Source organism: Miniopterus schreibersii (genome assembly GCF_964146895.1).
Source record: "Miniopterus schreibersii genome assembly, chromosome: 4".
NCBI lineage: Eukaryota > Metazoa > Chordata > Mammalia > Chiroptera > Miniopteridae > Miniopterus > Miniopterus schreibersii.
Window position 1 is genome coordinate 64,792,335 of NC_138105.1, and position 23,998 is coordinate 64,816,332.

The 23,998-nt window shown below is 54.0% G+C and overlaps 1 protein-coding gene across 2 annotated transcripts; it reads left to right on the forward strand.

Annotated features, from left to right (window-relative positions):
- Window positions 1-338: 338 nt before the first annotated feature.
- Window positions 339-23,786, forward strand: CSNK1G2 (casein kinase 1 gamma 2). 2 transcript variants are annotated; one of them, XR_013998771.1, is made up of 13 exons: window positions 339-582; window positions 14,886-15,332; window positions 20,795-20,835; window positions 20,957-21,026; window positions 21,136-21,284; window positions 21,417-21,651; window positions 21,719-21,804; window positions 21,877-21,961; window positions 22,065-22,213; window positions 22,510-22,593; window positions 22,678-22,784; window positions 22,910-23,216; window positions 23,603-23,786. XR_013998771.1 is itself a non-coding variant. In XM_081136587.1 (12 exons), the coding sequence occupies exons 2-12, from the start codon at window positions 15,149-15,151 to the stop codon at window positions 22,962-22,964; spliced, it is 1,245 nt and encodes a 414-aa protein (XP_080992713.1). In that variant the 5' UTR covers window positions 339-582; window positions 14,886-15,148; the 3' UTR covers window positions 22,965-23,786. The 2 variants fall into 2 exon arrangements, 1 of the variants encoding a protein (XP_080992713.1); XM_081136587.1 differs by having other exon boundaries at window positions 22,910-23,786.
- Window positions 23,787-23,998: the final 212 nt, after the last annotated feature.

Genomic DNA, 23,998 nt, shown 5'->3' on the forward strand with positions numbered 1-23,998 from the left:
AGACCGTGACGTCACAGAAGCGCGGCGGGGTGGCCAGCCACGCCTTGCCATGGCAACGGCGGGGTGAGCCCGGGCGGGAGGCAGGAGAATTGCCCCCAAAGGGAGAACGCAGCCCGGCTCCTTCCAGCTCGCGCGCGCTCCAGCAGCAGTGCGCCTTCGGTCGCCCGGCGGGCAGCTTGCCTAACCATCCCGGAGCGGCCGCAAAGCGCGGCGGCGGTCGTTCGGCGCTACCCACTGCCGCAAAGCGGCGGGTACGTCGCTGGTTCCCACCCCGCGCTGTGACGTTGACGTGCGCCCTGCGGTGGCGGCGGCTGCGCAGTGGGCGCCGCGCCCTGCCCGCGACGCTGTTGGCGTAAGCGAGGTCCGCGGCGACGCTGCGAGACGGGCGAGCCGGGCGCCCGCGCGGCGGGGACGGCCCGCGCCCAACATGCGGAGACCAGCAGTGCGAGAGCCGGGGCTCGAGCGGGCGCCGGAACGAGAGTGGGGCCCGGAGCGGAGGCCCGCGCCGCGCTGCTGAGGGAGCCCGGGCCACCCAGCTCGGCCAGCCGGCCGCAGGGCCACGGCCACGGCGGAGGCCGAGAGGTAACGATGCGCGCGCCTTCGTCGGCTGCCGCGGCCACGCGCCGGGTCTTTCGGCCCCACCCCGCGAACCCCAGACCCGCCGCCCCTTCACCCAGCGGACCTCCGCACCCCGCCCACCCCCGCACCTCAGACCCCGCTATCCCTACAACCCGCACTCTGGACCCTCGCACCCCAGATTCCTGTGTCCGTACAACACGCGGACCCCACATTCTGATTCCTGCTAATTTCTACCGCCTCTGATCCCGCAATCTGGACCCCGTTGCTCTAACATTTCCCTGAACCTCACACTCCGACACCACTGCACCTACAGCCCACTGACCCCCATCCTCTAGATTCCTATTCCTCACTCTTTTCTCTCTGTACTCCACCCTTGTCCTTCCAGTGGCCCCCAAACTTAGGCCTTGCCATCTTTACACCCACTGATCCCCACGTTCCAGGCCCATCTGCTCACAGTGATTCCTCACTCCAGACCATGTTGCCCCCACTGTCCACTTAACCCCACCCCACCTCCACCCAGTGCTCAAGCTCCCTGTCTACTCCCAGTGACACCCACTCCTCCAGCTCTCTCCCTTGAAGTCCCGCCCCTGTCCACCTGGTTCCATCATCCCTCCCTACAGTGTTACATACATTCCCCCTCTCCTTTGTGGTCCTGAAGGTCTTGGGGGAACAGCGGGGGGGGGCTTTGAGTAGGGTAGGGTTGTGCAGCAAGGTGGGACCTCTTTCAGGGTGACCTGTTGCAGGGTGCTGCTCAGGAACTCCTGGCTCTCAGCCTGGCTTTGCCCTCTGCCTTCCGCCTTCACCAGTAGCTTTGTTTTCTGGAAACACTTCAGATCTCAAAGGGTAGTGGGAGGTCTGTGTGCTTCGCCTCCTTCACAGTCCACACTGATCCTACCACTGATTCCCTTCCATGCCTGGGACAGCACTTCCCCTGGCCCCTCAGCCCCAACTTTCTTTCGAGGGATAGGGGCTGGGGGCCAAAGAGAAAATGTGGTGATGTCCTGGGCAGGGATTGTTTGCAGAAAATGGTCCTGGAGAGTTTCCTGCATGTAGGTGGAATCTGGCTTTTTTCCCCCAGTTCCTTCCATGGGGGCACCCAGGGTGGCTGCACAGTCATCCGGTGGTGCTCCATCTGGTGGGGCTCAGACTCTCTGGGTTCTCTGTCCCTGCTTGGAAGGGGGGACGATGTTGCGGACAGGCTCCATTGGCATTTGCAGGCCCCCAGGCTCATGGATGTGAGATGACTGTAAGATGAGGCACAAATGCTCTCATCGAGAGGAAAACCACCTGCCAAGAGCTGCTCTGATCAGGGAAGGGGTGGTCGCTGCTGGGGATGGAGTTACCTCTGTGAAGAACACATTGTGAGCCAAGCCCACAGGTTTGAAAAGGGGAAGTTTGCTGTGGTTGCCAGTAGTTAGTTTCTGTTTTTCACTGTCTCCACCAAATTGTTCTCTGAGAAGGGAACTGCTCTGGACTCTGCAGGCTGATGGGCGGGGGCAGGGTGCAGTGTCCCCAGGTGCTCACACTGGCCTCACAGCCTCCCTGGAGTCTCTGGGACCGCAGATGTTTGTCCTCCACCCTCCCACCCCTGTCTCTGCCCTGAGGGTTCTGTGGTCTTGCCTCTCAGGAACAGAATGGGAGGGCTGCTTGGGGCATAGGGGTGGGCCCAATTCCAGGCCAGTTGTGTCTGCTGCATGTGGAAGTGTGACTGTGTGCAGGAGTGGGTTGGCTGTCTAGAAGGAGCTGACTGGACTCTCCACCACAGCAGTAGGTGACAGCAAAGGTCTGGTTTTTCTGTGAACCATTGGCAGTCAGCCCTTCTCTTGTAAAGTGGCTTCTTGTCTGGTTCCAATCCCTCTAACTTCTCTGAAGCAGATGGTGATGGGCATCTCATTACCTGGCTCTGGGCATCCCTGTGCTGTGACAACAACCCTGTGCAGACGGAGCTGCTGGTCTAATTCCCATTTGACTCTCCTGATTATATAGTAATTATCTCTGGGTGGCAAAAGGAACCAGGTGAGGTTTTTTAAAACTGAAAACCTTCCTATGTGCCTATCCCAGCTTTGGGGGAGTCAGCATGCCAGCCAGTAATTTGGGAAGCAAGCCAGTTGAGAGGAGTCCCGGACAGCTGGGGAGCCAAGTGTATTGTGGAGATTTATTGGTGGGTTTGAGCAAGGACCCTGAGAGGCTGAATTTAGGGACAGTGGCATCTCCCCTGAGATACCACTTGTCCCATGGTTAATTTTGCCATCCCTTCTGGGCCCCCACAAGCTTCCCCAGGCCACCTTAGGAGCAGCAGGGTTCCTCATCGTCATGGTTGTCGTGGGGTTGAGACATCTTTTCTGGGCCCTGAACACCCAGAAGTGAGTATATGGGGCAGGGAGCTTTGCTAGGTAGAGGCAGGTGAGTTGGGGCCGCCAGCCTTAGGGCCTCTGTGACGTTGGGAGGGTTGGCCACCTTTGTTTTAACCTGGAAGGGGAAAGTAGATCCTTGTGAAGGAGCCCCAGCATGTGGTTGGGGTCTGGTTCTGGTGGTGGAGCAGTAACGGGCTTCGTCCTCTGTCAGTGGCCTCTGTCATGCCCAGTGGAGGCCTTGCTGTTACGAACTCTGGCCGCCTGGTGAGCACTGTCTCTGTGATGTGTCTTCATGCTGGGGCAGCTCTGGGTTCCTGAGCTGAGACTTGGTTGGTCTGGAAGGCCCCTGCCTCAGGCAGCTCCTCTTCTGTCTTCTCCCCATTTTGGGAGCTTTGTGGAGTCTTGCTGGGTTACTTCCTGAGTTCCCATTGCACTGATGAGGAAGTTGAGGCCTGAGCAGTCTGCTAGAGTGAGGAGGATATGGCTTTGACAAAGCTCCTTGATAAACAGGGTGCCACGGTTCTGGGACCTAGCCCAAGTTGTGCCCCCACCTGACTCCCCTGTCACCCAGCCCCTCTCTAGACCCTATCTGGGGTCCCCTCCCCTAGAATGCCTTAGGGCAACGTGAGGCTCCTTCCTTAGGGCCTTCCCCCATTTGAGCCAACCCACTTGGGACTGGTTCTTTCTCATTCAGGAGCTCAGTGGCATTCACTGTTGGAGGCAACGTTGTGGTAAAAAGCAGTCTTATTTGCTATAATTTTTTTGTCGGACTGTGGCCAAAGACAAATGAAGTAGTGCACCAGACACAGGATACAGTCTCCTTCTAGGTTATATCTCAAACTCCACAGAAGCGTGTTGACATGGAGGAAGGATGACAGGCTGGCAGAGCGTGTGCAGGCTTGAGAAGGTTCCCACTGAGGTCAGGGCAAGCACTGCTCGCTTAGGGTGCAGTCACCCTAGTGGATGAGGATCAGAGGACTCAGGGTTCACTGTGCCTGGTTCTGTAGGGCAGGGCAAGACTTCTGTCCTTTCGGCAGCTTCCCCTCCAGAAGCTAGAGTTTGGCAGAATGTTTTAAGAAGACTGAAGAGCCACCCATGGTCCTTGGGCCTGTCCCACTCAGAGCCTCTCTGGCCAGCAGCAGGCAGAGGCCTCAGGTGCAGGCTGGGTCCCCAAGATAGACCTGGGTCATCTTGAGTTTTCCTGGGTTATGGTGGGCTCTGGGGCAGCCCTGGAGCGGGTGATCGCTGTTTAGAAGGTAGAAATATGTATAATATGTCATTGTGTGCCATAATTTTATGTTGGTCAGTGATTCACCTTACAGGTGTAAAAAAACTGCTTAAAGGTAACCTCTCACTTGGAAATTTCCCTTCAGGGACATGCTCTTGCAGGCCAGCATTGCTGTAGGGCCCCTAGCCTCCACAGGGATCTTGTCTTGAGAAGGCAAGTGTGACTTGTTTGTCATGGGGGGGGGGCTCTGCTTGCTGTGGTCCCTCCAGGGGCAGTCTGGCAGGCACATGATGAAGCTCTGCTGGGCTGGACAGTGGGCACCCAGTGGCTTCCCTAAGGAGCAGGCCTTGACCACCAGGCAGAGAGAGAGGTTTGGGGGCAGGGTCCTAGACCTCAATCCTCAGGTCAGACAGTGCCTCTCAAGTTTTCCCAAGTTCATGTGGGCACCTTGGGGACTGGGAATCCCACGCAGAACATTATGGGCTGGGAGCTCATGGAGAGACTGGCACAGACCCCTGGGGCTCATTGCTTCTAGAAAGGTTCCTGGTCTGGTTTTTACAGAGCCTTTCCCACGTGGTAGTCGAGGCCACCCTAGGGCTCAAGGACCTCCCGGAGAGGGCTTTCCTCAAAAGCAGATGTCTCGAGGTCTCAGGTCGGGGCTCAGAAAGGACATCTTGCTCTCTTGGACCCAGGAACTGGAAGGTGGAGAGGGGACTGAGGGAGGCTCTGCCTCCTGGGAATGAGGCCCCTGGGCTCCTCTGCACTCCTGGTCTTATTCCCTCCTCCAGGCTGTCAGGGGTGAAGTTATACCCGAGGCGCTGCTTTCTCTGGCTTCGTATACAGGCTGGGCACTGCATGCTACGTCCCACGAGACACCTGCTAGACCGGAGACAGCTGCGGAGCTGACTGGGGGACTGCCCTCCCTGTTTTAGGAGAGCAGAACGCAGTGGACAGGATAGCTGGGAGTCCAGCCCTGCTGGCCCCAGAGCACTTTATGGCTTGTGCCCCTCACCTGGCAGGCTGCCTGGGGGGGCGTTCCAGGTGCCTCTCAGCCCAGGGCCTCAGCTTCCCCATCTGATATGGTCACGTTGGTACCTGGCACGTGGGCAGTGACAGTTACTGGGGAGGGACAGGTACTCGAGATCCCCAGCAGTGCTGGTAGCCTGGGACTTGAATTGCGTGGGTGGTTATATGCCAGTAGCCTCGTTAAAAACAAAAAGCAACAGGTGAAAGTTATTTAATACATTTTATTTACCTCAGTATATCTATTTATTTACTTTTAATTTTATTTTGTTAATCCTCATCCGAGGATAGTTTTTCCACTGATATTTAGAGAAGGTGGAAGAGAAGGGGAGACGGGGAGAGAGAGAAACATCTATGTGAGAGAGACACATCGATTGGTTGCCTCTCAAATGTACCCTGACCAGGGCCAGGGTATGTGCCCTTAACTGGGTATTGAACACACAACCTTTCGGTTGACAGGCTGATGCTCTAACCACTGAGTCATACCTGCCAGGGCTTAATTCAATATATTTAAACATGAAATGGGTGAGAGATAGCTTAGTTTTTCTTTTGAATGAGTGTTTTACACTGATGGTTCATCATTGTTTGGACACTGAATATTCATTGGAAATGCTTGGTTTTAAGACATACACAGATTTGGCCCTGGCTGGTGTGGCTCAGTTGGTTGTAGCATCATCCCATACACCAGAAGGTGGCTGGTTTGATTCTCTGTCAGGGCACATACCCAGGTTGCAGGTTTGATCCCCAGTCAGGGTGAGTAGGGATCAATGTTTCTCCTCCACCCCTCTCTCCCTTCCTTTCTCTAAAAAATCAATTTAAAAAGACACACAGATTTGAATAAAAATGGCACCCTTGGGACTAGTGAGTCTTGCTGTCAGCACTGCTGTGGGTTCTACACTCCCTGAATAGGCCTTCGCCTGAGGGTGCTGGGAGCAGAGCAGCTTCATAGAGGTGTGGCCAGATGCAGCAGTGTAGGTGCCCAGCCAAATTTAGTTTCAGACAAACAACCCAAAATTGCTGGCTATAAGTATGTCTCAGATACTACGTGAGATACACTTACACTAAAAGCTATTAGTTGCTTATTAGGCTTTAGTGGTAATGGGGTGCCTGCATGTTTATGCCTGGGTGGCTGTGCTGGGCTTGGGTTTTGGTTTGAGGTGGGCAGCTGACCAGCCAGGTGGGAGGTGAAACCCTCACAACTGAGTAGTGGCTTCTAGCCCAGCTGCTTGGCGTTCGCTGGGCATAGGTCCCTAGGCTCCATCTGGCCAACAGCATTTTGGGGGTGGACTGGAAATCTGGGTTTTTAGCAACATCTCAGGTGACTCTGATGCAGCCTTCTTGGTATTGGGGTCTCTTCCACTGCAGGAGTGGTCTTGGGGGACCAAAGTCAATGTGCTACCTGTTCACCAGTATGAAATAACTGCATGGTTGCATCTGTGACCAGAGACAGGGCTAGACAGCTCTGGGGTTTCCAGGTCTTTAACTGGTCACCAGTGCTGCCTGGGCCACCAGTGTAAGGAGGGTAGCCCTGGAGTGTGCCCTGGGGGTTGGTTCCCTGGGGTTCCTGATGCATGAGCCCTGTGTGTGCACAGGTGAATGGGAGCTGTGTATTCATCTTGACTGGGTTCGAAGCACTTGGGTGTGATATGTGAGCTCATCGCCCCTGGATCTGAGGACCAAACCTGCCTCTCCTTGGTGGTTGTGGGGGCCCTCTTCATAGCCTCAGGCCTCACCCAGGGCCTCTGGGAAGGGTTGAAGCTGGCAGGTTGGAGTCGCGTTCTCACACAGCCAAGAGTCAGCCCCTCCTCCTCTCCCCATTGTCTGACCAGTTTCTACACCTGTAACTTTCTGTGGGTACACACCTCTGAGTTCTTTGTGACAGAATCCTGTTCAACATGGGCCCAAGGGCAGGAGGTGTGGTTGTGGCAGTCAGTCTGCATGCTGGCTAAACTTTGATCTGTACAGGGACAGGCCCTGTTCTCCAGGCCACCAACCAGAGTCACACTCACTGTGACTTTTTTTTTTAAATTGATTTCAGAGAGAGGAAGGGGGAGAGAGAGAAGCGTCAGTGTGAAACATAGATCAATTGCCTCCCACACTTGCCTCGACCTGGGATGGAACCCACAGCCTGCTTGTGTGCCCTGACTGGGAATTGAACCTGCCACCTTTTGGTGCACAGGACGACGCTCCAGCTAACGGAGCCACACTGGCCAGGGCTCACTGTGACTTTTAAACATCTTTATTGAGATACCACACACTCCCCTTTTTTATTCGAGATATGAAAACACCTCAGTGGCTTTTAGTACATTCACAGTGTTGTGCAGCGAGCACCTCTGTCTAATTCCAGAATGTTCCATCACCCCAAAAGGCACCCTGTCTCAGTAGTCACTCTTCATCCTAACCCCTGGCAACCATGAGTCTACTTCCTATCTCTGGATTTGCTTGTTCTGGACAGTTCACATAAATGGAATCGTACAGTATGTGGCCTTTTGTATCTGGCTTCTCTCACTGAGCATCATGTGTCCAAGGTCCATTCACATCATAGCAAGTGTCAGTGCTTCTCTCCTTTTTATGGCTGAGTAATATTCCAATGGATGGAGCACAGTGTATTTATCTGTTCATCAGGTGATGGACCTTTGGGCTATGTCAATCCTTTGGCCTTTGTGAATTATGCCGTGTGAACATTATGCACAGGTTTGTGTAGATGTGTGTTTTCGGTTCTCTTGGGTGTACACTGAGTAGCTGGGTTTCTGAGTCATTGGTGTCTCTGTGTTGAACTTTTTGAGGTACTGCCTACTATTTCCCACAGTGGCTGCACCATTTTACATCCCACCCACCATGGATGAGGTTCCACTTCTCCATATACCTCAACTCCTCTCCCCCTCAACTCACATTTCAGCGTCTGTGCCCTGGCTTCTCTTCAGGCCAGTTGTCCTATCCTGTCCTCTCCTCTCCTGTCCTTTGACCCATTATTGTATCATCTCTGCCTTCTCAGAGTTTGGGAACCCTGACCAGTTTCCAGAACCTCACCTATCTGCTGCCCTGCACTTTTCCAGAAGGCCAGAAGTTCTGAGTGGGTACCAGTGCACCAGTCACTGCGGTGGCACTGGGCTGGGTCCTACTTTGAGACTTTCACAGACAGACAGGCAGCATGCCAGCCTTTGGCCTTTGGTTGTGGCGAGTTTTGCGGCTGGGCAGCCTTGATTCTTCTCCCAAGAAGGTGTGTCTGGTATCTTCAAGTGACTGAAAGGACTAGGACCCGGTGTCCCAGCAAGTGAGACCACAAAACCAACATCCTGTTCTTAGTATTTTTAAGTAGCAAAAAACAAAGTGTGCACATTGAAGAAAACGAACCTTACAGCAAAGCATAAAGACTGCTTTTGAAAAATCACTCAACATCTAAGAGGTGGGCACCATTCACACTTGAGATCCCTAAAAACACAAGCGTGTTTATAAATGGGACCTGGCACACTGTAGACCTGCGTCCCCTGGAGAGTGGCTGTATGCTCCCTCTGTTCCAGGCTGTGCCCACTCCTGCCTATCAGCTTCCAGCCAGGTCCAGTCCTGAAGTGGTGCTTCCGAGAGCTCTGGGTGAGGGTTCTGGGAGGGAAGCCTTGCAGGAGGATACTGGTGTCAGATCCCAGGCTGGCGTACTAGGCCTGGATTGGGCTGCCCTTTCAGGAGGATGGCTGCCCAGCATCTTCAGTGTTGACTCAGTGGCCACCCTCTTGGCCCAGTCGTCAGTCCCAGTGACTTGCCCAGTTCTGGGGGACATGTCTGATTTGAAGGGTGTCTTACCCCAAGGAGGTAGCTGGTCCTGTCTCCCTCCTGCATATGGTCAGGTCCCTTGAACTGGGCCAGTCCCTAGAGGTGATGCTGGGCCCACCTCAGTAAAATCCGGGAGCTCTGGGCAGTGTCGCTTTCCATGTGTTCTAGCCATTCTGCAGGGGCCCTTCCATTTGCTCCAGCATAGGGCCCACCAGAGCTTCTGGCCATGAGGGTCTCCAACCCTGCATGTTCCTGAGCTTTGCACCTGCTAGGCTGGAGGCCAAGGGCACCCTCCCGCCCACCTTTCCCCACAGTAGCTGAGTTTAGGAAATGCAAAAACATTGTGTTCATTGTGCTCACTGTGAGGGAGGAAAGTAGATTCAGGCCTAGGAAAGGCGGGGAGGGGGTTCCTGCCCTGGAGTCCCAGCCCCAGGGACAATTTCCTGGGTTCTTGCCCATGTGCAGGGACAGCTTTGTGAGGCTGCACCACATGCCACTTCCTTTCTGTGCACAGGTTGTTTACTAACCCTGCAGAGGGTGGGGACAGGGCTGCACCTTCATGGCTCTCAACTAGTCCTGCTTTGGCCATTCCTCTGGGTTGTATGGCCTGGATAGTAGCCTCTTTTACCTAAATGTAAGTGTTTTTGTTAAAAAGTCCCCATTTCCCCTGCTCTCACTGCTACTGAATGTTATTTTCTAACCCCAACAGGCTGAGAAGTGAGAGTGTCTGTTACTTTTTTTAAAAAATATGTTTTTATTGATTTCAGAGAGAGGAAGGGAGAGGGAGAGGGAGGTAGAAACACCACTGATGAGAATCATTGATCGGCTGCCTCCTGCATGCCCCGATCGAGCCCACAACCTGGACATGTGCCCTAACCAGGAATTGAACCCTGACCTCCTGGTTCATGGGTCGACGATGATCAACTGCAGAGCCGTGCCCATCTGGGCATGTCTCTGTTACTTTAATCTGCATGTTGTACTAGAGAGGCAGAGCAGTGTGCATCTGTGAGGCCTCCTATACCTCCTCTGTGGTTTTGCCGACTTTCTCTCAGATATGTTGGTCTGTTTCATATCATTTGTTTGCCAGTGTCCTGAGTTCCTGTGTGGTGCCTGCACAAAAGGCCTCTGTGTCTTTGAGGAGCTTATGGTTAGGGGGCAGGTACACAGTGACCACATACGTACTGCCCCATGGCAGAGGAGTTCAGGGGTGGGGTATGTGGTGGGCTTGGGGAGGGTGGCTTCACTGGTGACATCTGAGTAGAGACCATGAGTGGGCACCACACATGTGCTTGAGGGAGGGGCAGGAAGAAGCTGCCAGAGGAGATGGAGGTTTGAATTTTGTTGTTGTTAATCCTCACCCTAGGATATGTTTTTATTGATTTTTAGAGAAAGAAACATCAACTGGTTGCCTCCCATATGCACCCCAACTAGGGATTGAACCCACAACCTAGGCATGTGCCCTGACTGGGAATTGAACCTGTAACCTTTTGGTGTATGGGACAATGCTCCAACCAACTGAGTCACCCAGCCAGGGCCAAGGTTTGGGTTTTTAAAAGTAAACCTTATTTTAGAACAGTTTTAGATTTACAGAATTACTGTGAAGCTAATGCCAATTGCCATGTCCCCATACCCAGTACCCCTGGTCACACCTTCTGTCAGTGTGGTGCCTTAGTCACAGTTGATGAGCCAGGACTGAGACATCATTAATAACTAAAATCCATATTTACTCAGATTTCCTCATTTTCCCCTGATGGCCTTTCTCTGTTCCAGGACCCCATTAGGATCCCATGTGACAATCAGTTTCCCCTCTTTCCTGTGTGGATGCCTTCACCATCATGTCCTGCAGGATGTCCCCAGTCTGGGTTTTCTGGTGTGTTTTTTTTCATTGCATTGAAGGGCATGCCCTACTCATCTGCCACCTCAGGGTCTCTGCTTTCCCCATGGCTCCTCACTGCTGACACTGACACTTATCTCCCTGCTGGGGTGCTGGTCAGGCATCTTCACTGAGTTCTTTGAGGCCAGAAGTCTGAAATCAAAGTGTCATAGGACTGCACTCCCTCCTAAGGCTCCAGGGGAGGGGGATCCTTCTGCCTATTCCAGCTTCCAGTGGTTGCCAGAGTTTCTTGGCTTGTGGTCACATCTCTGCCTCCATTGTCACATGGCCTTCCTTTTCGGTGTGTCTCTATTTCCTTCTCATAAGGACACCAGTCACAGATAAGGACCCACCCTAATTTGTAAATAAGGTCACATGCCCAGACACCAGGGGTTAGGACCTATCCTGTTGGGGACACAGCCTACATCAAGGACTGATACAGTGCTGGAACTGTAGTTACACAGGGTAGCAGAAGTGCCCAGGGTGGGCCTAGCCTGACCAGGACGAGGGGCCTGCAGGTACCATCAAATGGAGTGGGACAACCCTGCCCCCTTGACAGCGCAGTGCAAGGTGTGAATAAGGGCTTGACCAGGTGTCTGTGGGGAGAGGCTAGTGCTGTCAGGAGTGTACTCTGAGATGATGGAATATTCCAGACATGCTCTATCCAGCCCATGTGCACCATCTCTCAGCAGCAATACCAGTGTCTGTCTTCAAGCCTCATATCCCAGGGCAGGAGCCAGGGTTCCCTGCTCTCCCTCAGGCCCCCTTGTTTTCCTTTCAGTTTTTTAGGCAGAAATTTTCAGATGCGCTCAGATGTGGAGAGAGTATAGTGCCGTGTGCCCCCCCCCCCCCTCGTGGGCCCTGGACCGGGTCCAAGTTACCAACATTTGCCCAACAAACTCAGGTCCCTCCCGTGTTCTCTGCAGCACTGCAGCAGGTTCTCTGAAACCCATCGTCACTACTCACAGCCGGTGCCTACAGTCAATACCGGTTCCAGAGCTGCTACACATCAAGGCCACTCCCATGTCACCAGCTGTCTGGAAGACTTGCTTTTATTACCCAGACTGTTGCTTGACTTTGGTTTCTGTGGTCTGAGGTTACAGAGTTTGTAGCAGCAACCTTGCCTCTTTGTAATCTTAATTTTGAAAACTTGTCAAGTATGCTGAAAGCGTGCAAGAAAAGTACCTGATACTCTCTGCTTCTCATGGGCTCACTGTCACCATGGCCATGTTTGCTTTTCCTGAACTATGTGAGAGCATCCTGCCACCTCGTGACCATGCCCTGTGATCTTTGTCCCTCTCCCAAGAGCATTGACTCATCTAGTCCACCTTTCTGTGATGGGTGCAGTGACAGCTGTCCTTTCTCACAGGCCTGTCTCCTTCCTCTATCTGGTCCTGGTCACTTCAGGCAGGACTTCAGGCAGGAATTCTGCACGCCCTCTGGGATGGCACTGACTGGAGCCCACACCCCAGATCACCGATACACGGCTTCGGGCCACCTGCTTGGCACACTCAGTCCCATGTCCAGGCACTTCCCCCAGGTCCGCTGTCTCCTGGGGGGAGTTAAGACCCATTTCTGCTTAATCCTTTTTGACACTGACCTCGTCCCCATGGGCTGGGCAGCTGGTTCCTGCACAGTCATTGTGGGGCACTTCCTTCCTCTCTGCCATGACACAATGTTGCAGGTGCCATGGGACTTCTCAGCTGCGGCCCCACAGTGGGCACGTCTCCCTGGTTTGGGTCCCTGTGCAGTAGTAGTGTGCAGATGCCAGGACATGACACACTGGGTACTCATGGCTCCTGGAGCTCCGCGCTTCTGGTCCCAGGTGAATCCTGGGGAGGGGGGCCTGCCTCTACGTGTTACTGAATCCCCAGGCAGAGGTGGGCTCCTGATGTGGGGGGACGCACATGTCCAGAGTTACCTAGAAGGGGTTGTATCCAGGATCACCTGAGTCTGGGTGCTTCCGATGCTACACTCACAGTGGTTTCCACCGTGCACTGTGGGGCCAGGCAGCCTGTGAGGGGCCACCCTTCAGGGAGGGAGACTCCCTGCACCTTCCTCAGACTTGCTCTGGCTCTAGGATGGGGCTGTGCTAGTGATGTCAGCCAGGGACTGTGACATCACTGACTGGAGATGGTCAGAGAAGGGGGTTCTTGGGGCCCCTGCAGGGGAGACAGCCCCTGGCCCTGACAAGATGGAGGACCCCAAAAAGAACAAGGCAGGTAACTCATCTGAGGTGCGCATTGGTGGAGAAGCATGGCCCTGATGTGGAGCATTCTCTGTGAGACCCTCTTAGTGTGGACACAGGCGGGACAGCAGCTTTCAGAGGCTGCCTGGGGATCATGTCAGCATGGAATTGATGAGGGTCCACATGGAACCCCCCCCTCTCCGGAGGGCCTGCCCTCTGTGGGGAGGCTGGGGGTGAAATTGGGGGCCATGCTAGTGCCGTTGAGGCCGAAGGAGGAGTGAGAGGTCCGCTCCTCCAGGATAATTACTTTTAACTCCTGGGTCTGAACTGAGGTCAGACACTCCATTCTCCTGAGGCTTTGGGTCACCTGCTTCTGCCCAGGTATGCTGGTCTGGGCATCCAGCTCTGGTCCTAGCCTTGCCTCAGGCTTTCTTCCCATAAGCAGGTGCTTGACTCACCCTTGCTATCCTCCTGCAGGTCCCATATGACTCAGAGCATCTAGGAGAGGACCCAGAATGCCCCCGTGTGGCTGGTGGGTGGTGGTGTGGCGCCTTCCAGAGCGTTTGCGAGTCTCTGCCGCTGGGTCTGGGGTGGCAACTCTTGTTTGTGTGGTGAGCAGGGGCTGGTGTCCTTGGGGAGGGGTCAGGCCCCTCACCTGCCTCCCTATGCCCACTGTCCCCTGCAGGTACAGGTGTCTGCATACCTGCCCTCTGTAAGGCGGCTGCATGCGGCCCAGACACACTGCATTAGGGGTCACTGGTGTAATGTTGAGGACCCAGGTGAGGCAGCATGTGCACTGGAATCTTCAGTCCTGGCTGGCGTTGTGTCCGCGCAGCCGGCTGGGGCCAGGTGGGGTCCACACATACACGGAGCTTTTGTGCTCATGGGGCCATGTCCCTTCTCCATGTTGGCTTTGCCCAGGCCCAAGGGTTACATGCAGGTCAGGCACCTCTTTATACCTGGTTATGTGCATGGCCCCTCTGGAAAGGACTGCCAGGCATGGGAGGGCATGGACACGTGTGAGATGTGCACGTGTGAACATGGGGAGGGGTGTGCATGCATGTAAGTGTAAGTACATGAGGGACTGTGCACACGTGTGTGAGAGCACAGGAAGGTGTGTGTGTTCACTGCGCCTCTGGGTCCCTGCTATCTTGTGGCCCCACCTCCCTGTGAGCATGTGGCTGGGATTCTCCTCTATGAGGTGCCTGCCCCTTCTGGCTCTGAGGCTTGGGCCAGCTGTTCCCAGAACTAGAGCCAAGGGCTGACAGCAGGCTCTGTCCTTGGCATGATTCTCACTCTTGTCCCCTTTTGTCATCCTCAGGGCCCTCTTCCAGGCTCAGGGTAAGGGAGCCCCAGATCATGGGTTGAGATCCCTCTGGGGTCGTTGACCCTAAGGCCTGATGGTGTCGCCATGTCCAAGTCACTACTACTCACATCAGTAGCTGGCCAGGTCCTCAGTCAGTGGCAGGGAGGGGGCTCTGTGATCTGTTTTCTTCTCTCTTCAGAGAAACGACCCCTTGGCTTGGGGAAGGTACTTCCAAGTTGGGGCTCCCTGCCTGGTTCTGGAGCCTCTGTCACTTGACTGGCCTTCACCCTTCCCAGTGCAATTGTCTTCAAGTTGTGTTGTGGGCCAGCACACAACAATGCGCATCTTATACCACCTTGACACATGGAATTCACAGTGGCCTCTGCCCCTCAGAAAGTCAGGTCATACTTCTGCCTTCAGAAGTCTTTGCAGAATGCCATCCTGCTGTGCCAGCCCCTCACATCAGTTAACACCACCATGCTGGGTTGTGCTCTGGACCCTGGGCTGTATTATGGGCAGATGGGTGGGTATCAGTCTTATAACCTGTGTCTCTGTTTTCCCCCCAGCTGGGAACCACGAGATTTGAGGTGAGAATTGAGGCTGTCGGACCTGTCAGCAGAATGTGTCCTCCCTCTGCGTGCGACCTTGAGGCCACCGAGATGAATGCCACGGCCTGGCCCTTGCGAGCACCCATGTCTCACTAGCCAGGAGTCCGCCAGGCGCCATGGTGTTCTAGCCCCAAAGAGCCACCCGTGACCTCAGGTCTCCACAGACCCGGGATTTGTACAGCAGCAGAGTCACCGTGGAGAGGCCAGGGTACCACAAACTTATGGATTTTGACAAGAAAGGAGGGAAAGGGGAGTCAGAGGAGGGCCGGAGAATGTCCAAGGCCGGCGGCCGGACCAGCCACAGCGTCCGGAGCACGGGGACCAGTTCGGGGGTCCTGATGGTGGGCCCCAACTTCCGGGTCGGGAAGAAGATAGGCTGTGGCAACTTCGGGGAGCTCCGGCTAGGTGAGCCCCACTCATTTGCTTTCAGGGGACGGGGTGGGGGAAGGCTGCCCAATGGGTTCATGGTCACTTGCAATTGGCCTCCCTGATTATTGTGCCCAGGACACAGGTAAGTGTGTGTGAGTTTCTGTTCCCTGAGGAGGAGGTTGGGCCAGAGGGGTAGACTCCAGACCTCACCTGTGTGTCTGAGGAACAGCTCTGTTGGGGGATCTGAGCCCACACACGGGAGGGCCTACATAGAAGCCACCAGTGTCTAAGCTGGTGCACTGTTTAGCATTTGGCCGTCAGAAGCTGTGGGTGGCCCCAGGTTTGGGGTTTCTGAACCCAACTACTGTCGGGGCTGGGGCCCAACACTGTCTGCTGGTGGGAGGGGCATACAGGGCAGGCACTGGGCTGTCACATCAGTAACCAAGACTGCGGTGGGTGAGGGTGAGGGAGAGACTAGCGCCTTCCCAGAGCATGGGGCCCCACATGCCCAGCCCAGCCTGCACAGAGGAACCTGAGCAGCATGGTGGCCAACTCTTCAGCTTCCCCTGACAGAGCTACCCTGCTGCCCCATTAGAGTGTACATGTGTGTCTGCACATACACGTCCATAGGCCTAGTCCTGATCTGCAGCCTGCGGGGGTGGAGAGGGCTCTATGGCTTTGGGGACTCAGACAGCATCATGGATCCTGTTCTTGGGTGTTTGGAGCAGGAACCTAAATAGTCCAGGTCTGCACAGACAGATAAGAGGGCATATGTAGGGGGCCATGGGGTGTAGCAGCTTTTGGCTTGAAACATTTAAAAATTGAGGTATGTGCTCTTTTCTGCCTGGCTTCTTTTGCTCAATGTGTTTTTGAGAATATCTATGTTGTCCTGTGTGTCAGTAGCTAGTTCTTTCTTCTCTGTCCATTTGTATGACTGTACCCCATTTTGTTCATCTGTTTTCCTGCTCAGGGATATTCGGTTGTGCCCAGATTTTGGCTATTGTGAATAAAGCTACCTTGAGCATCTTTCTCCAAGTCTTGTTGTGTATGAGTGTTTTTGTTAAAGACTGGGCCATGGGGGTGGTATGTCTTAAGAGAAACTGCCAGACCATTTTCCGAAGCGGTTAATCTCCTGTAGGCAGCGTATGGGAGTTCTGGGTATCCCACATCCTCACCGACACTTGGGGTTGTCAGGCTTTTTCTTGTTAGTGGGTGTGAAGTGGTGTCTCTGGATTTTATTTGCATTTTCTTGATGACTAATGTTGAGCATTGTTCTCCTATATATAATGTATCTTTTTCTCTGTTTTGAAGATATTCTTTGGCTTCAGATTTTGATTTTGCATTGTTTAGGTGTGGTTTTCTTTGTGTTTATCCTGCTTGGGATTTATTGGGCTTCTTGGATCTGTATATTGATACTTTTTAATTAAATTTGGAAAAAGTTTGGCCATTATTCAAGTGTTTTTTCTGCCTCAGTTTACTGTCTGCTCATTCTCAGAGTCTAGTTACACATTAGGAATGTTTGATGCTGTACCACAGTTCCTCAAGTTCTTTTCCGTGTTCTTTCATTTTTTTTCTCTCTTTGCTGCAGTGTAGATAGATTTTAATTGCCATGCTGTAAGTTCACCCATTTAATCTATTGTTGAGGCCATCCAGTGAATTTTTAATTTCATACACAGTATTTTTCACTTTCATTTGATTTCTCTGTTTCTGTCTTGAGATTTTCCATCTGCTTATTCATTTTGTCCATTTTTGTCTTTAAATCCTTGAACATACTTGTAGCTGTTAAAAATACCCACGTATGCGGTGCGCTTGACTTTGTTTTTCCTTGTTACAGTCATATTTTCCTCTTTGTTCACATGTCTAGTAATGTTTTATTGTATGTTGGACACTGTGGGTGCCACATGTCACAGACTTTTAAGTCTGGGTTGAGGTTTTCCTAGCAGTTCATCTTGACTCCATCAGGGACTGATTTTGGCTTTGTTAGGGCAGGCTGAGAGTGGACATTACTCAAGGGCTGGAGTTGCCCCTCTCCCCACATGTGGGCTTTCTGGGTTCTCAGCCTAAGGTTGGGGGAGTTCAGGGAGGCTTCCCTGCTCTGGATGACTGCATCTCCAGCATCTTCCCATCTTGCACGTCCTCTGGAATCTTCCTCCAGTTCACAGTCCCTTGAGAGTTGTTTTCTGCCTTACGGACTCTCGCCTTCTGAATGCACAGGTAAAACATTGGTGAGGCTCTCAGATCCCAGAGCACCTGAACTCTCCCATAAGTCTTTAAATCCACAGACTTCAGATGCCTATGTGTGTGCACAAACACACGTGCGTGCTCACTTTAAACTCAGGCTGGACTCTAAGGACTTTGGCTCTCCTAGAATTCATTTGCAGTCAAAACATGAGGTTTCTTCAACAAGACAGAGAATAAAATGACCATTTACCGTAAAGGATCGGTTAGACTTCATGAATGTTTAAAATGTCTATCACAAGATGTTGTTATGAGCTGGAACAGGCAAACCACAGACTGGGAAGAAATATTTTCAGAGCACCTTTTGGCAAAGTGCTGGTGTCCAGAATACGTGAAAGGACGACAACTTATAATAAAAGGACAGACACTCCAATTAAAAATGGACAAGAGATTTGAACAACACTTTGCATAAGCAGACAGAGACTGGGGAGCACAGAAGGCACCCACCTGAGTTACACTCCACATTTGCAGCACAAGCCAACAAACCTACTAGAAAAGTGACCAGCCTGCCCACTGAAAGGCCTATAGGCAACGCTCACTACAGCTCTACTTGTAACAGAAGACTGGAAACAACCCCGGTGTCCCCCGTGCTGACTGGGTCTGTTCCCTTGATGGGGTAGGGCATCATTCAGCTGTCAACAGGAATCATGGACACTTCTCAACTCAGGAATCTTGAGCACATCATGCTATGTGAAAGGAACTAGAACACACCAGGTGATTCTCCAGAACACACCAGATGATTCTGCCTCAGTGCTAGGTGGTGGTGGAGCAAGAAGGGGTATGAGCAGTGGGGACATTCTGTGTCTTGATAAAGGTGGGGGTTGCTGAGGGTCATGCACTGGCCAAAGCTCATCTGATGGCACACTTCAGACGTGTGCATTTCATGGTATATGTCACCTCTCACAACATAAACAAGAACTATAAGTATACATAGAACTTGACCTTCAGGCTGGAGTATTTAGGGGCCAGGTACTGATGCCTGCAACTTGGAAGTGCATCTATAAATCAGAGAGATTCGTGACTGATATGCAACAGAACAGATAGCAAATTGTTCATTGTGTAATCTAGGCAGTGAGAATGTACCTGTTTACTGCACAGTTCCTTCTGTTTTTCTGTGTTTGAAACTTCCATAATAAAATGGTGGGGGAAAATCACAGGAGGGACACCTATTTTTATCAAAACCCGAGAACCAGGACTAGAAGGAGGCTTTCTTTCTTTGCTAATGGGTGTCTGTGTTACAACAACTGGGCATCTCCTCTCATCCCTTTGGACAATGGTGAGGAATGGAAATAAAGCGTAAAGAAATTGAGAAAGAAGGTATGCAGCTGTTACCAGTCCCCAATCATGCCGATGGGCAGCCAGAGTAATCTTAGTAAGCAAATAGAGGGGAATGAGTTTAGCAGGCCTGTTGGTCTCTACTTGAGCAACAATTGGACAATAAAGATATAAAAACAGTGCTAATTGTAAGTGTGCCAAAACTCATCAAGTGTTTCTGGAATAAATCTAACAAAGACTAGACAAGCTCTCTGAGAGCAAGAAAGCATGGCTGGGAGAACTCCTTCAGTTCTGCAGACTCTAGGATACCCTGCAGGGCTCTGAGAAAGTCAATAAGCTGATTGAACCGCTATGGAAACCAAGGCCCTTGAATAGTTACAGCGGAGCAGAAGACATAACCACGGCCAGGTGCCACAGTGGTGTGGACACTTTGGCGCACACCAGGATGGGGCAGTGACTGTGACCAGTGGAGCCAACTAATGCTGTGGGGAACCCTGGCATCAACCTCTGAGGTGGAACACAGTGGTATCTGCTGCCACATGGGTGAGGCAGGAATAGCTAAAGTGCAGACGTACCCTGACTATCCAGCTGCATCAGGCAGAGTAAGGTGAGGCCTAGAGGTGCGGACACAGTGTGGGGCCATATTCTCAGTGTTCAGAACCCTGGTGATGGTCGTCCCAGGACAAAGGCAAAACAAGACGGCATTGGGAGGGCCACTGGACCAGAGATGATGGTATGGGTGTACGCAGCACTGTGCACAGTAACTCAAATGCACACGAGGGGCTGGATTGGGGCAGCCTCTTGTTTATGTGACAGGTCACCCAGCAGTAGTGGCTGGACCTTCTGGGGCTCTGCTAGCTTTAGCGACCATAACAGGTGAAAAACTGGATTTCATCAGGTTCTGGAACTAGTATTTGTGCAGTTTCGTGAGGGTGGGCACGGTAGCTCTTCCTCAGTGGGCACCTGGAGTTCCTGGTGGGTGGGTTCAGCAAGGCCTATTCTTGTTGGTCTTTCTAACCAGAGAGGGGTACAGGTCCCCTACCCTGGCCTGCTGGGCTCTGTTGCCTGGGGAAGCCAACCTTGGCTCTTCTGCCGGCCTGCACCGTGGGCAGGGTCTCACTTGACATAGCCATCATGGAAGGGGGATATCCCAGCACCAGGGTAGGGGTGCAGGAGGAGGATACAGGGCACCTGGGGTGATTCCTTTGCATGTCATGACAAACCTTCTGGGGTAATGGTGGGGTTCTGGCCAGGTCCTTACTCCACAGTCATGGGTGGTGTGGGGAAGAAAGGTGTTGGAATGAATCATCGTCAGGGGGCAGGGAGGGGAGGCAGAGTGAGTTCTACTGGTGGGAGGGGACCCGCTGGATGGACACCAGAGGGGCACGTGGGCTGGTCCAGGCTATTTGCCACCTCCTGCCTGCAGGTCCCATGCGGAAGCATTGAGCAGACTGCACCCATGGCGGTTCTGGGGATGGAGTGATGGGGGAGGGGGAGATGCTTAGGGGGTATGGATGTCTTTGGATCCCTTTGCTGCAGTGGGTGCTGGGAGGGGCCATGGGATCTTTGTTCTATTTTTCAATGGGAGAGCTGGAGCACATTGGTGTGCTTATAGCTTCTTGAATGGGTTGAAACGGGGTTAGAGGGGGGAGTGCCTGGGTGGGGTTGGTGGGGGGCTAGGATCTGGAGTACATAGAGGGTGGTGGGTGGGGGCTGTGGAGCAGAGGGCAGTAGTAAGATAGGGTGGGAGCCCAAGATGTGAGGGTACAGGGAAGATGGGGACACCTAAAGGATTGCGGGTATCTTGTGGGCATCCTTTTTACTCCCAGGACCTGGGAGGACAAGGCCAAGTTCAAGGGGGGCTGCCAGGGAACAGGAGGTGCCCCTCGGAAGTGGTAGGTCATGCAGGGCCTCCTGCCTGCTGGGATGGGGGGAGGAATGGAGGCTGGGTCGCCCTGCTGTGCTGACTTCTCTCTCCTCCACAGGAAAGAATCTCTATACAAATGAATATGTAGCTATCAAATTGGTGAGTCCAGGTTCTTCCCCACAACAGCAGAAACTATCTCCATGTGGAGCCCATCCAGGTGGGGTCTGGGGCAGTGCTGCACCCCAGGTAACCCTCTACCTCATCCTCCTTGTTCCTTCAGGAGCCCATCAAGTCCCGGGCACCGCAGCTGCACCTGGAGTACCGCTTCTACAAGCAGCTCAGCACTGCAGGTACCCAGCTGGGTACAGGGGGGCAATGTGGGTCGGGTGCCGGGATCAGTGGGGGGCAATAGGGGCCTGCTTCAGGCCCCCTTGGCATCTGTGCATGCTCCACCCGCAGAGGGTGTCCCTCAGGTCTACTACTTTGGCCCGTGCGGGAAGTACAACGCCATGGTGCTGGAGCTGCTCGGGCCCAGCCTGGAGGACCTATTCGATCTGTGCGACCGCACATTCACGCTCAAGACTGTGCTCATGATCGCCATCCAGCTGGTGCGGGCTGTGGTACCCCTGGCTGCAGGGCGGGATGTGGCAGGGAGAGGAGTGGGGCAGAGCCTGGGGAAGGGAGCGGGGGAGGGGCCATGCAGGACGTAGGCGGATGGGACACTTGCCCACCACCCTCAGATCACCCGCATGGAGTATGTGCACACCAAGAGCCTCATCTATCGTGACGTGAAGCCTGAGAATTTCCTAGTGGGGCGGCCGGGCAGCAAGCGGCAGCACGCCATACACATCATCGACTTTGGCCTGGCCAAGGAGTACATCGACCCCGAGACCAAGAAGCACATCCCCTACCGTGAGCACAAAAGCCTGACGGGCACAGCGCGCTACATGAGCATCAACACGCACCTGGGCAAAGGTAAGCAGCAGACAGGCAGGGGTTGGAGGGAGTAGGGGGAGCACACTGACCTGTTGTTCCCCCGCAGAGCAGAGCCGCCGTGATGATCTGGAGGCGCTGGGCCACATGTTCATGTACTTTCTACGCGGCAGCCTGCCCTGGCAGGGCCTCAAGGTGAGCCAGGGTGCAAGGGGGTGGGTGGTGGTTCATGGCTGCCCGTGATATTGCTGACCACTCTCCCTGTAGGCGGACACGCTCAAGGAGCGCTACCAGAAAATTGGGGACACCAAGCGGGCCACGCCCATTGAGGTGCTCTGCGAGAGCCACCCAGGTGAGGGCTTCCCCTAGAAAATGCTCCCAGCCCTTGCTGTCCCTGCTCCTGCTCCCCCACCCCCCCACACACATCCACCCCCAGCCCTGCTGGCTCTTCTCAGAGGAGATGGCCACATACCTGCGCTACGTGCGGCGCCTGGACTTCTTTGAGAAGCCCGACTACGATTACCTGCGCAAGCTCTTCACAGACCTCTTCGACCGCAGCGGCTTCGTGTTCGACTATGAGTACGACTGGGCGGGGAAGCCCCTGGTATGTGGGGGCGGGGCCTGGGTGTGGGGTGGGGCCCTGGACATGGGGGGCTTTACCCTGGGGTGTTGTGAAAGATTCTGGACATGGAGGGCTTTACCTTGGATGTGGGGAGTCCCTGGGCGTTGGGGAGGTGGGATCCTGGATGTGGGGGGGTGAGACCCTGGAATTTGGGGTTGTGCCTGGACATGGAGGAGGACCCAAGTATCCCGAGCCTTGGTGCAGATTCAGATTGGACCCTGGTTCGTGGGGGTGGCGTGGTGCCCGGCCTTAGCACTGTGTCCTGCCTCCCTTCGCAGCCAACGCCCATCGGCACAGTCCACACCGACCTGCCTGCGCAAACTCAGCCTAGGGACAAAGGCCAGCTATACAGCAAAAACCAGGTGAGGTGCTAGGCCAAGGACCCCAATGACACTGGGGGGTGGAGATCATGGCCCACGTGACTCCCCTGCTGGCCACCCACCCAGGCACTGAACTCCACCAATGGAGAGCTGAATGCTGACGACCCCACTGCCGGTTACTCCAACGCCCCCATCACAGCACCTGCAGAGGTAGAGGTGGCGGATGACACCAAGTAAGTCCCGGGGCAGCGTCTGGGGGCGGAGATGCCTTGGGCCCAGCTGGTACCCCCATCTCACTCCATGCCCAACTTGCCCCTCCCCACTGTGCCCACTTTCCCACACCCTCACTCCCCTCCAGGTGCTGCTGTTTCTTCAAGAGGAGAAAGAGGAAATCGCTACAGAGACACAAGTGACCCTGGAGGTGGTTCCGCACACCCTCCCACTGCAGTTCCTGGGGGAGCTTGTCCAGGTGGCCCACAGCCAAGACATAGACTGTGGCCTGGAGCTGCTCGCCCCCACATGGGTTACTTTCTTCACATAAGACTTTGGCCGAAATTTCTACACCTGTGTCTAGTCCTCCCTTCCAAGAGCATTAACTATTTAAAACAAGGAAAAGAAAACACGGCGGCCACCTGCCCTGCACCCCTCCTGCCATGTCTGCTGAAGTGAGTAGTGTGACTTGGAGGCCCTGGCCACTGCGCCGTCCTGCCCGCCCGCCCCATTAGTGTCATAAAATCTAGCTCGTCTCCCTCTATCCAAAGGCCGTTTTCTCGAGGGGGCACTGTGGGGCATTGCTGCCAGGGGTGAGCCCGCCCTGGGTCTTCCCAAACCAAAGGGGAAGGCAGGGTGGGAGCAGCACCCCAACCAAAGTGCTGCACCAAAGCTTGGACGGTGTGGTCCGCAGGTGTTCCTGCTACACCTGCTCCTGAAGCCTGGGGCGGCCACTTATGTGGCCACTTGGGCCAGGACTGTGCCCGGTGTGGGGGCTTCTTGTGTCTGCCCTCAGTGCCGCTGAGCCACAGGAGACAAGCGCCTTAAAGCCCCGTCTCAGCCCACAGGTGCGGCAGAGGCCAGGCAGCCACAGGCGGGCGGAGCCGCTGGGGCATTGGCGGCGGTGTGTGCGTCTAGGTGTTGCTTTACAAAGTGTACAGAAATGGCACTTCCGTTTCTCTGATGCTTCCTGGAAGCCATAGAACTTAGGGGCTTTTTTAAAAAAATAAAGGAAAATGAAACCAGTTCTGAGTATAGTGTCCAGTCTTTCTGAGAGGCTTGGCTGAGACAGGCAGCAGCTCAGATGCCCCCAGGGACAGGCTAGGAGATGGTGACAAATGGGGGGGTTGGGTAGCCAGGGAGGAATGGATGGTCAGAAACAATGTAACAGAACTAAAGTGAGTGTAAGAGCTGGGTTTGGTGGTGTTCTTGGGGAGTAGGTGAAAACACTATTACT